Source organism: Cyclopterus lumpus, chromosome 4, assembly GCF_009769545.1.
Source record: "Cyclopterus lumpus isolate fCycLum1 chromosome 4, fCycLum1.pri, whole genome shotgun sequence".
In the NCBI taxonomy this organism is placed as follows: Eukaryota; Metazoa; Chordata; class Actinopteri; order Perciformes; family Cyclopteridae; genus Cyclopterus; species Cyclopterus lumpus.
The window spans coordinates 9,078,667-9,091,941 of NC_046969.1; the positions used below are offsets into that span (position 1 = coordinate 9,078,667).

The following is a 13,275-nucleotide window of genomic DNA, read 5'->3' on the forward strand; positions in this document are numbered from 1 at the left end:
TTGCTCGCCTGGTCCGACCAAAAAACACCAATGTGTATAATTAAATTATACAAATATAATAACAACCTTACAAGAGATATGTGAGGAGGATCAATGCTGTCGACAGACTTCATATTTTTAGATAATCTGAAGAGTTTGTGCCGACGACAGAATGGGAAGAACAGAAGAAATAAAAACACCCTTTATTCCGATTTGAGTGTTTATAATCCAGTAATAATAATCCAGCCCCACTGCTAACCTTGTAGTCATACCATATCAACAGCCTAAATGAGCCTCTTTTGCTGTGTTGGGTATTTGAAGCCTTTAAATTAGCCAACTCTGTTGTATTCGTGTTAATATTGGATTCCATTTTAATGGGACTGCCAGTGGTGGTGCATTTGCCACCATCCTGCTAACAGTTTGTTGGCAAGCTGTAGTTTTTTCTTTCCAGATACTGTCGCGATCTACTTCTCGAAATTGCAAGCCGTAATTGGGTTTTAAATAATAGGATGTGCACGCAGCATTAGCCAGAGCTAAAAGAAGGGTAAATGTATTTTCTCCCAGATTAAGTGTGTGTGTCTGATGGTCTAAGCGGAGCGGTCTGGGTGGATGGGTGGGTCAAGCAAACCCAGGACTTTAACCCATGAGACCGCTGTTCCTGTCCTATGTGTCACTGTAAACATAAAAAACATATTCAACTTATTTCAAGCCCAAACCAGGATGTTTTACTAAACTCAACCAAATATTTTCATTGCCTAAACATAACCAAGTAATTCTATTGTGGTTTTGTTTTTTCTTTCAATTCCCGACGTTAGTCATGCATTTAAATCTGTGACCGTAATCTGGGAGAAAAATAGGTTCCACTCAAAAACATGTCTGTTTGCTCTTCTCCTTGGTTAAGTGTACTCGAAAGCAAAACTAGTCGTATATTCTCGTATCATTTCAGCATGAGTTTGTAACACTCAGCTTGTCCACAGCGCTGAACCCCCCCCCACAGAACAGTAATGGCCCCATTTCAACCACCTCCTAGACAATCCTGCCTCAAACAGCGTTCCCATCCCGACCTGCCGCCCGTGTTCAGTGGAACATCATTATCCGTCTCTCGCTGCACGGCTACAGAATCCTTCCCTGTCTGCATGATTAGCTGCTGGTTCCTCATTAATGGAGGTGAGGACTGAACTTCCATTTCAAGCCTTCGTGACTCCCACCTTTGCTCCAGTCAACGAGTCATAAAAATGTCACGGCAGCCGCGGAGGCCCCCGGCGAGAGATCCAACAGGAATCACACGCACGGGGGGGGAAGACGCGTATTCAGTGGGGCGGAGGCGGCCAGTGGTTACAGTTCGGAGGTCGCGAAGGCATCTCCATGTGTGACTTTCCACATGCCCGCCCTCTCCAATCCCCACCACCCGCTCCGCCTGAAAGTAACTTCAGCCAAGTGCACATCCAGCGTTAGCTCTCTCGGTGTAACGTGGCACCACGGAGAGAAAGTGACAGACCATTTATAAAACAGGAAGAGGAGCTAACTACAGTAAGCACAAGCTATTTTTGGAGGAGGATGTCTGCAAATAGCAAAGACATGTCAAAAGCCAACGGGTCCAGCGGTAAAAGCACTTAAAAGACAAATAAAAGGCTTTTTTGCCGAGTGCAGGATAAAAACTCCCAAGTTCCGCGCCTGTGATCCCGCTCGGACGCTGCGAACCCACCGCTGACGTCGCAGATGAGTTTAAAGGTTCCCCGTCATGTCGCTCGCGTCGGCACTGGGAAGGCCTCCAAGAAGCACAATAACTTTTCAGCGACGGAACATTTGTTTCCTTTCAGGATGAGGGGGGGGGAACAAAGCCCCTTCCGACATGCTCCAACATGTTTCTATCCTGCCATGTTGCATGACAGTTTATTTTGGGAAGCGCCGGTTTGGCACCTGAGACACAGAGCTGACAAAGCACTTGAAGTGTCACTTCAATGAGGCCAGTCGGTGCCATGACGGTGCCTCTGGCCGCGCGGTGCTGCAAGATGGACAACACTGCGCCGAATGTCTTGGCAGAGCAGGGGAGGCGGCATCAGCTGTTTGCACAATGTTATCTTCGGAGTGGAATGAAGCAACGGCGCAATCTCTAAATCTGAGGCTGCTGCGGGTGGGAACCCCACCTCCGATTAACCGGACGTTAATAAAATGTGAGCTGCCGCGGCGGACCGGTCGCCACACCAGGGTGTTTCTCTGGCTTCGGCCCAATGCATGCTGGGAATAGATCCAGCACATCTAGCCGGGGTGAGACAATAGCTGGAGGAATGGGAATGAAGGAATGGGTTTTCCTACTATCGGAGGGGAAGGGGTGGATATCAAAACAAATTCAAACTTCATTTGAATGGACTTGAGAATGGACTTGAGAATGGACTTGAGAATGGCCACCTCGTCCCCAAGCTGGTGGTACTGAATGTACCACAAAGTCAGCGGCCTCACATTCCGCAGCAATTCGGTCCAAAATGCTTGTGTCAGGTAGTTTCTGCAAATGTTCTCCTCTTTTAATTTTTTTTTCTGTGAGCATTTGACCAACAACTCCCGCTGGAGTACAAGGCACCATCACCTGTTGCATTCACACGCTGTGAATTTTTTAACAAATGATTACAGATTGATTATCAATTTGCCTCACAGAACGCTTTTCTGTTTTTTTTTACCAACACGCTGCTTTGGACCGGGGATGGAACAATGTCTTCTTTTAGGATAGAAACATATTGCAAAAATAACTTTGTCTTATTACTACGCAACCTGGGAGGTCCAGTTTCAAAAACACACACGACCCAAACAAAGAAGAAAGCCTGCGTGCACGCGCTCTCGCTCACACGCGCACGCACAGGCGCGTACTGTCAAGTGACAGAGCAACTGCTTTGCCGTGTTAAATATCAGATGCAAATGAAAAGAGAAAATCTATCATGACTCTAATGCGGCCTGATAGGAGGGGGCGCACTCTCCTCTGAGGAGCCGAGCGGTGTGAGGAGGGTGATGTATGGAGGAGCTGGATGAGAGGTGAAAAGCGTAGCGAGACGGGCGAAAGGGAGGGGTGGATTGCTGGGAGTGAAAGTGGGGGGTGGGGGCACACAGTCCTGCCAGACTCCTGAGAGCCCAGGGCAAAAGTGGAATAAATGTTGATTAGTGTTGATTTTGTCCAACGAGCACCCGGCAACTGACAGTGGGACTAAGCTGCAGCGAAAGGGAACCATTAATCTTGGTCTGGTTTAAGTAGTGTATATTAATTTGTGTCATTTCCACTACGTGGAGAGAGGCCTCTCTCTCTTTCTCTCCATCTCAGCGTCTAAAAAGCCGTGGCAGCTTTTCATGGCGAACGTACAGTGGACAGAGGAGGCATCTGCAAGCAGCTGGGGAGGGGAGGGGGTGGGGACAGAAAAGTGGAGGAAATGAGACTCCGAACACTACATTACGGAAAATGAACTCCTGGGGGGGGGGGGGGGGGGGGAGAGTTGGTATGGCAACCACATCCAAATGTGCCATTGCATGTTCAATTTAACGTGCGGAGTGAATTTGCAGACTTGATTAAATTCCTAACGTATTAAGAAGGCCTGTATTTAAACATGTTTTAAAACCTGCGTGGGACTGAGATTGTGAAGGAGGACAAGCAGCGTCTTCCTGGATCTCGCCTACATTCTGTAATCCTCCGCGCTCAACGGAACTTTTCTTTACATAAACTCTGCAGTCCAGTAGAGGGGAGCACAAAAAAACTAAAAACATTCATACGTTCAATAAATCAGTTAAAAGCGTGAGAGGAGGCTTATCAGGGTGGAGGAACTTCTCCTGGCAAGAAATCACATCCCTCTCCTCGTCTACGTGTGATGTCAGCGTTAATTAACAAATGGCAGCGCAGTAAGATTCCTATAATTAAGCTCCTTAATATGATTAACACGTATCAATTAGGCGACTGACAATTAGCATAATGTATAATGTAAGCACATTGTTCTATACTGTAATGGTATTAACGCACCATTTACGACGCTGTCACTCACTGATGATCCTGTGATTAGGATTCTGCATCGAAATACAGGCAAAGGTATGTGCGCACGACGTGAGTGGATCAATACCCATTTTCCCCTGTTCTCTACATCTGTGGAGCAGAATTTGACTTCAGATCTTCCTCTCTCTCGCTCTCTCAGTGGATGGTTAGGCAGAGAGATTGGGGAAACAGCTGTGGCGGCGAGCTTGGCCCCTTTTCTGAATGCTGCGGTGTCAGCATGGAGGAGACGGGGGCCCCCGCGACACAACGCTCGCCATCAGAGCAGACGTCGACATGCAGACAAGCTAACGTTCACTTCTGCTGTCTGCTGGTTTGCGCTCCCAGTGCAGATATTGCTTAAGATTGATGTTTGCTTCGAAATGAGTTGTCGTCACACCGCAGAATAATAAACGGATTGATGGGTAATGAAAATAATTGTTAGTTGCTGTCCTTTTTTTTAACGCTTATTTTCAATTTGAATGAAGTTGTTGTTGATGGGGAAGGAGAGGGGGGGGTTCCAATTAGTTGATGAGTTGCTTGGTGTGTAAAATGTGAACGTCAATCACAAACTTCCAGAGTCTTCAAACGTCTCGTCTCATCTCATCAACGATTGGTCCCGTTATTGATTAGTCGATGGGCAGAAGATAAATCTTCACGTCATTTTAAAAAGCAAAACCTGCCAAAATACTGAAGAAGAGGTTACCTGTTTTTTGTTTTATAGACGTAATGTTGAATCGATTATTCGAGAAAATAATTGGCAGATTAATTGTTAGTAACAACCCTAAAGACGTTCAGTTCAAGTTATCTAAAGCAGAGAAAAAGCTGGAAAAACCAGAACCATATATTTAAATGACGACTCAAAACGGTTAAAGTTACTTTCCATAATCGTCGGAGATTCATTTTGCATTCGCAGACCAATCACCTAAAAGGACTATTTTCACTGTTTTGATGCGATACCACCAGAAAAGCCACCTGATCACCCACGAGGACTTGCCTTTGGAGCATTCAGCCTCCTTAATACAAACAGGCAGATGCCAAGCGTCCGAACGGACTGACGGGTCAATGCAGTGAGGGCTCCCATGCACCTTCCATAATCAGACCTCCTGGCTCATTTCACCCTGTCAAGCGCTACTCGGCAGACCCCCGTAAAACACCCCATTTTCACCCTTCAAAAAATAACATTACATCACTCGCCGAGTCATTTTTATAAATGGAGGATCCCCCTAGGCTGGAAACCTTACACTACACAAACACGGGGCGCCGCGAGAAAGCCAGCCTTTTGTTGAGGTTGGGAGTTAAACGGCGAGTCAGAGCCGCGCATTCACGAGCAGCTCGGTCGAGCAGCGCGTTTGTTTGACACCGCTTGAGATTTATGATGTTGGTGAAGTGTTTACAGGGGGTGGGGGTGGGGGGGGGTCAAGGCAGCTCATTTTCCAAATCAGTTTGTCAAGCGTTTGCTTATCTAAAGAGGCCTTTTCATCAATCATATAAAAAAAATAAAAAAATGAAGACCAAGAGAGAACAGTCCACCTACAAAACATCTGCACAGGCAGATGGATAGATTACATACATACATACAGAGAGAGAGAGAGAGAGAGAGAGAGAGAGAAAATAACTTGGATTGATTTGTGTCATATTTGATTTTTGGTGCCTTTCTTTACCGAACTTGCTTTCAGTTAGTGGAAGGATGAGGTTTCATGGGTCGTTAAATTCTATATGTTTGAAAAGTCTCTGAGAGAACCTCACAGACAAGACCTGTTTCATTTGTTTTAACCTTCGCTCCACTTCTTGGACACGCTAGTACAATAATTATTATGCTTTGTGTATTTTATGCTACGTCTCTTCTTAGGAATGTACGACGCAACACACACACACACACTCACACACACACACACACACACACACACTCTCTCAAACACACACACACACACACACACAGTCACACACTGTCTGAAAACCAGTATTCCTTTGAAGTAAAAAAGACAACCCAAGTATGCCTGGAATGAAACCGAAGCCGATGTCAGTCCAAAAGAAGAAGAAGAAGAAGAAGAAAGAGAAAAAACAGACGCTGGATTAAATAAAGTGTGTGTTTTCCTTGCCCCTTCCTCTCTGCTGTTGCTGCACCATTGTGCTTGTTTACACTGCACAGTAATTCTGTTGGCCATCCCTCACTTCAGCCCGGTAAAAATACACAGAGCAGGTCAGAGGTTCAGGCCCTAGATCAACACTGGCATTGTGTCCTGCAGGTGCTGTCAGCCGCTCGCTTCGGGGGAAAATATATACACACACACACGCTCTCTCACAAGCAAACAGCGTCTCTTTGGATACACACCAGCTCATGCGCTCGCGTGGTACCCGTGATCAAGAAGTTTCAACTGGTAGCCTCGAGGAAAAGCTGAAGCTCATGCGCACTCTGAAATAGTTAAAAGGTGCGACTGGGGAAAACGTACAGGAAGAGGAGGCAAGAAAGGCCGTGTTTCGTCATTAAGACGCGGAAATAATGACGATTATGCGTAACAACACCAGCAAAGTGACGTCCTTTATTCTTTCATTTTCAGCCTCCTGTCAAATGTGAGAGAAAGAAAGCCAAAAGACTGCCTTCGCTAGTGCCGACACAGCTACAGTTTAAATTCTAATAAATTCCGAAAAAACGTATGTGTCGATTAGAAATAAAATAGGAAACCCTAGTTCAACCCCTGCGTCAGTGACTTTAACAAATGTTTAAATTCAATTACAGAAGAAACCAAGCCACTAGGGGGAGCAACGAGCTGCGACCTCCTCTAACAGTTTAGAATAGTCTGTTCACGTAGAACCTGCGAGATTTAACGAGACACGAGCGAGGTGACACCACAAACGCCAAGATCTGGACCGTTTGGACCGACACTCAACCAGGAGAGTCAATTATTCATTATAAAGATAACTTCTGTGATGATTGGGCAATATATAAATAAATTAGAATGGAATTCATTATTAAGCCCATTTTTCTGATCGGACCTAATGAAGCAAGAGTAAAACACAACATTCCTATCAAGGTTTTTATTCTCCTACCTTCTTTCGTTCTCCCCAGTGTGAGTGAAATGATGGTTTTCGACAAGACTGCCGTGTGCATGGAAACGGATCTTGTTTAATTTACACCAAAACCGACAGTGACGAAGGTTGGAGCACAATTGCTTCTTCTTTTTTTTATACCCCGGCACCATAATAGCAGATCGACCTCCGGCAGGATTAGCGGAGGGCTTAATAAGAAACGCCAGAACATTTGAAGTGATATAAAGAAGAAGAAAAAATCTTGAAATTACACCAGAATTAGAGAAACGGTTTGAACCGCATTAACCGCGAAGCGCTCTCCCCATCTAACACTCAGAACAAAGCCGACCGGATGAAAAGGAAGACGACACAAACGAGACGAGCACCAGAGCTCCCAGCGAGCTGCACCTCATATTTATAGGTTGCCAGCTGAAAGGGAAGAGAATGGATTGTGCAGGCAGGAAGAGAGGTCCAGGCTACTTTGTACTCTCGGCAGAGCCGAACTTTGGATGAACTCCCCAGAAGCGCCAGGGAGTAAAACACTATGCATAACTGTGTCACTCCCCCCCCCTCTCCAAAAAGAAACCTACCAAGACAACAACACACAAAAAACAGCAGAGGAGAGAGCCAGCAGGCTTCAAAAGCCCCCCCACCACCCCCACTCTCTCCCTAGGCAGTGGCCGACTCAAGATAAACTGCCGGGGCTTGCGGGTTAGGCAGCGAGGTGAGCTTCAATGGGTAAAAATAAAGAAACCCTCAATGAAAACATCCGTGAAAGCGCCAGGCTAGAGTGTGATCACACGCGAGAAAACGGCATGTAAACAAGCGCCAGCCGGCACCGCTCAAAGGTCAAGTGTGAGCAAGTGCAACTTTGGAGACAATGGGAAAGAGCACCCTCCTCATCCTCCAGCCATTCCACTTGATTTCATGCACTAATGAGTGTGAAGACGTGCGCCGCCGCCGCCTCCCGCAGCAAACCGGCACACTGTGGCCACTCAGCAGTGGAACTTTTTCAGGGGTGCTATAAAGCGTTTAAGGGGGGGGGGGGCTGAGGTGCACCAAATTCCATCTGTATACAATTTCTAAAATGTAACGTAGAGCGGGGGTGATTTTTGGAAACATGACTTACGCCTCCCTATGTTGCGTTATTTCTCACCTAGCAATTATTCCGCTGACACGCTCTCTTTCTCTCAACCGCTTTGATAGAGAGACACAACGCCGAACAGAAAGAGACGTTTTCACCAGAAGTGACAGTTAACTCACAAGGGTGAGACATCAACGTGCTTATGACATTTTTTGCTCAATGCTCGCTATTATTCCACAATAGCATGCTTCTTCTTTTTTTTTTAACCTCATTTATATTTTGACACCATAATTGATAAGAACTGCTCCAAGGTAATTGTCCACAGATTATATTGTGAAAGAGGTTGTTTTTTTTTAAACACGCAGACTTTATAGCTACAGGAGGAAACACATGTCGTGCGTGTCAGTGAAATTTATATGGCGACTTGTGTCAGGGTTCTCCTTTTGTGAATCTTGAGTCTGAATAGCACATTACACGTTAATGATAAATAGCCCTCACAAGAGCTGGTGCCTCTCTGGGGTGTTTTTTTTTCTTCTTCTTCTTCACGCTTAAGCTACTCGCTCCATCAGTGAACAGATACTGTATTTGTTCACCACTGGCCGGGGGGACCTGGGAGCACTTCTTGGAGACAGTGTGTGGACAACAACAGTGCACAGTGATGAGCTCCCCTGCTTGTGGTGCAGAATGAACGTGAACGTACCTGTTTTCTCTTTGATTTCACACAAGACATTGAAAAGAGCTGGCTTCATTCTGTGACAGTTGAGAGCGTGTTTCCTGAAACAGAAAAGTGGCTTCAGACTCAAAACCACAGGAACATACATTACATCTAAGAACCTCTTCAACCTCGGAATTATTGGACGATTATATACTATAATTTCTATGATTAATTTTTTTAACCTTTTAGATAAATGTTCCAGCACAATTACAGGCCCAAATAAAACAACTATGACTGTATATGTACACAAAGAAACATTTTATTTAGCTTCGTCTGTTGTCGTGTGATTATTAAAATTATTTAAAAAAAAATGTTTTTTATTTTTTTCTGACCAACTTTATCAATAAACGCAAACATTTAAAATGTACAACTTTGCCACAAGATGGATGAATTGTGCATTCACAAGTGAGAAAGTTGCATTGCTTTCTCTCGCCGCGCTGTAAACGAGCTGTAAGCCACTTTGCACTGCTGCTCAGTAATTACATTTTCAAAATATTAATTAATCAGCTGTAATATTTTTGGCTCCCGTTAATGCACCATAACTGTGTTTAGGGCGTAAAGTGCTTTTAAAAATAATACAAAAAAAATAATAAAAACCGAAAATACTCTCCGTGGGCGACACGTTGGCGTGTCCAAGTAATGACACCACATTGGTGCACTTTTTTTTTAATTTTCTCCTTCGGCGAGGGACTTATTTTAAAAGCGCGGAGCCAATTTGCCACCCGTTGTTTTATATCGGGCTTTTCAATGCGCACGGCTCACATTTAATACAACATAAAAAAATAAAATTAAAAAGTCCCATCTTTACCGCGCTGTGTTGTAAATTTAATAAGTCACATTTTCTTTAAATGTTCCTTTTTTTTCCCCCTTTTCTTTTTTTTTGGTAACGTGTCTAGTTTTTCCGCCGCCGCCTCCGGGCAGTAGACGCATCTTTACCTGGCTTGAGCTTCGTCCAGACTCTGGTCCGTGATGGTCATGATTTGCTGTAAAATGTCTCCAATGTCCTGCTTCCTCCCGTCGCCGTCCGTTCCTCCGGTGCCCTCCTGCATATGCTGCGGCAGGCCGGGGTGCCCTGCCATGCCTACCCCCGAGTGAGAGTGCATCAACCTCGTCTGCTCGTCCATCTCTTCTTCCTCTTCTCCTTCTTCCTTCTATCTAATTCTCTGTGGCGCTGCTGAAATCCTGCAAAAATACATATAAGAAGAAAAAGAGGGAGGAAAAAAAAAGAAAAATCCCGGTGGTGTTTTTAATATTTGCGCCGCGCGCCCGGTTGTTTCCTCGCTGAGGCTTTTTTTTTTCTTTCTCTCTTCTTCTTCTTTTTCTGGCGGGGGTATCGGAGAGGAAAGCGGAGACACGAGTCCTCCTCTGCTCTCTCTTGGCTGTCTCTCCCCTCAGCTGGTCGGAGCTGAATGTGAAATCTGATCTGAACTGCCGTTGCCTTCACTGGAGTATACGGCGTGCGTAAAGAAAAGAGAGAGAGAGGGAGGGAGGGAGGGAGTGAGAGTGAGGGAGGGTGAGTGAGTGAGAGAGAGAGGGAGGGAGGGTGAGTGAGTGAGAGAGAGAGAGAGAGAGAGAGAGAGAGAGGGTGAGTGAGTGAGAGAGAGAGAGAGAGAGAGAGAGAGAAAGAGGGAGGGAGGGTGAGTGAGTGAGAGAGAGAGAGAGAGAGAGAGAGAGGGAGGGAATGAGAGTGTGTGAGAGAGAGAGAGGGAGGGAATGAGAGTGTGTGAGAGAGAGAGAGAGACTGCTGATTTCAACTACTGACACAAACTAGGGCACGTTTTCTTGTAATGTGGTGCACTGATCCAAAACCAGCCCCCTACATACACAACACTATTCCTGCCAAATTACCCCCCCCCCCACCCCCCCCTCCACACACACACACACACACACAAAGCGTGGCTGTGAGAAATAAGGAGTGTGGATTGATTTCACTCACTCACATCCCCCTCGTCATGTACAGTACAGGCTGGGCAGGCAGAGAGCACGGGAGTCAGACTCCGCCTCCGCGACATGATTGGGAATATAAGACCGTTTAGCCCCACCTTGAGGTGCCTCTCGTGAAACGTCGATCAATGGACTGTAGAGGTGGGATGCAGGGGGGAGAAGCTTGGGTGGGGGTGGAGCGGGGCGCTGCCTTCCCTCCAGAGAGAGGAGAGACGGTTCAGAGTGGCAGCGTGGTGATGAATAGAGCCTGAACTCCAAATAAATAACAGCGGCTGACACATAAGGTCTGCTTTAGTCTCCCCTCGTGACCTCAGCGGGAGCACCCAAGGGCTCCACGGGAGACGGTTTTATTCCCAGGCTGTGCCAAGATGCGAGGTACACCAATCAAAACTATTGGCCAGCGCTTTTCATTTGTTATAATTATAAGAGAGTTAATGTGATTGGAGATTTATGGCTGGGAGAAGAGAAAAAAAAAATCCATCCTGATGATGAGACACCTTATGTTTGAAATATTCATATTTCACTTTTTTTAGATGTCACATCCCATTCTTACAGTCAAACACACGTGTGTTTGTCGGAGCCTCGACTCTGCTCCTTCGTTTTCAGGTATGTTGCAGGGCTCCGCTTGGCTGACTTTGGCAGGGTCCTCCTAATGTAAGGCGGTGACCCATGTTGCGCAGCCAAGCAGCAAGGCCCGAGTGTGTCTGGCCAGGCTGAAAAGTGCCCTTCAGGCCCAGTGCTGCCTCACTGCCGCTACTCCCCTCCGCCACTGAGAGCCATTCAGAGGGAAGAGAGGAGGAGGTAGTGGAAGAGGAGGAGGTGCAAGAAAACCTAAATAAAATAAAAACACACCAAAAAAGTATGAACAGTGATGTGCAAATTGCGGGTATCATACATGTGGGAGTCACATAATGAGGAAGGTATGTAAACGCCTATAAGAGTGCCACAGTGTTTTAGTGTGAGCAGCTGAAAGATGTGGGTTCATTTTGACATTAATATAATCAAAAAAATGAACACTGTAAACGACTCCCATCTGAGTCAATGCTTTGGTCAGCAATGAAATGACAAACGCATTTCATGTTGAAAAGATGTAAAGCCCCTAGAAACTTTTCAAATGTTGCACTTTTCTTTAAAACATTAAGGGTGCCCAATTTTCAAAACCGCATTGTTTACATCCGTGTTTACTTCGTAGCGGTTTTCTTCTTCCCTGCGGTCGTTTTTGCACTGCTACATTTCTTGGCAAGTTACCGCCACCTGTAGATCAGTGACAGAATGTAAAAACGTTGGTGGGGATCAGGCGGCAACTTCCATGACTGAAAAGTGCATTCTTTCTAATGGCCATTAGGGGACGACTCCTGGTTTAAGAAAATAAAGAAGCTAGTGAAAAATATGACTCTACTTCTTTATTACCTCAGACGTTGTAAAAACGAGTTTATGGTCTCAATCACCAGTTTCAAGTCGACATCATTACAGCATGATATTCATCTGGTAAATTGTGGTCCATTTAGAGGAAAACTGCAGTCCACAAACTGTGATTCACAGTGATCCACATCTTTTCTACAGTCTGTAGCAGTGGTTCTCAATCTGGGGGTCTGGACTCCCAACGAGATCGCGAGATCATGTCAGCGGGTTACCAGATGGTTGAGGAGAAAGCAAATAAAAGAACATATTAAAAAACTGGGGAATGTTTTCTAAACTAATGATATAATTAGCCTAAAATAGATTTTATTGAGTGTTTGCGAGAGTCAAAATGTGGGGAGTTTCTAACGGGGGATTTCCTGATTATTCTTGGGGGAAGGGGTTGCGACTCAAAAAAGAGAACTACTGCTCTATAGAGAAAGAGCACAATTAAAACCCGCCCAGACCAGAGGGGGAAGCTATTCACTGCTCTCCATTGACTTTGTAGTGCGTGAAGGTGCCCCCTTGTCTCTTTCGTCTGCTAGCATACAACGGAAAAATGCCTAAAAGCTGTCAGCTTCAGGCTAACTATATTTCTGTAAGTTACTCAAAAGTATTTTGGCAGTATGATACTTGTGTTTCAATACAATACAGAAAGCTGTGCAGTATTATGTTTGCAAGTACGTAAGCTAGCCACAGTAACATGTTCACACATAGCTAACATTAGCTTGCTAACAGCTAACTGCTCCCCTGGTAGAAATGGGGAGCTAAAATAACCATTCGTCATGCTGAAAGGTAATATGTTTTGCTAGCTTCAGGCATTTTGTTAGCGTTTTAGACCTCAGCTGCACATTATGGCGCTGACTGATTTCCACTCCATTGGACGTGGTTTTCATAGTGTGATGCGTTGCGCTCAATGGTCGGGACAGAATGCGTCTCGTCACCTGTGTCGTTTCTGCTCATGCATCACAACAAATAAAACATGGACCCACTAGTAACACGACTTCGTAGTGCTCCAAAACATCACACGGTAATAAAGCAAATTAAACTAAACAAGAAGCTGGTTGAGAAAATAGGTTTTCAGGGTCTGGAAATGCAAACATTATGTTTCCTAATTTGAGTTTT

At 45.4% G+C, this 13,275-nt stretch overlaps 1 protein-coding gene across 2 annotated transcripts in view; it reads right to left on the reverse strand.

The window, feature by feature from the left end:
* pbx1b (pre-B-cell leukemia homeobox 1b) overlaps positions 1–10,274 on the reverse strand; it is a 56,230-nt gene extending 45,956 nt beyond the window's left edge. The window contains exons 1-2 of one of the 2 annotated variants that reach the window (XM_034531589.1): positions 9,745–9,957; positions 8,794–8,867 (exon numbers count right to left, since the gene is read on the reverse strand). In XM_034531589.1, the coding sequence (XP_034387480.1) occupies positions 8,794–8,867; positions 9,745–9,932 (262 nt within the window). In that variant the 5' untranslated portion in view covers positions 9,933–9,957. Of the gene's footprint in view, positions 1–8,793; positions 8,868–9,744 lie in introns of both variants that reach the window. The other variant, XM_034531588.1, reaches the window with a different exon arrangement.
* Between the last annotated feature and the right edge of the window lie 3,001 nt (positions 10,275–13,275).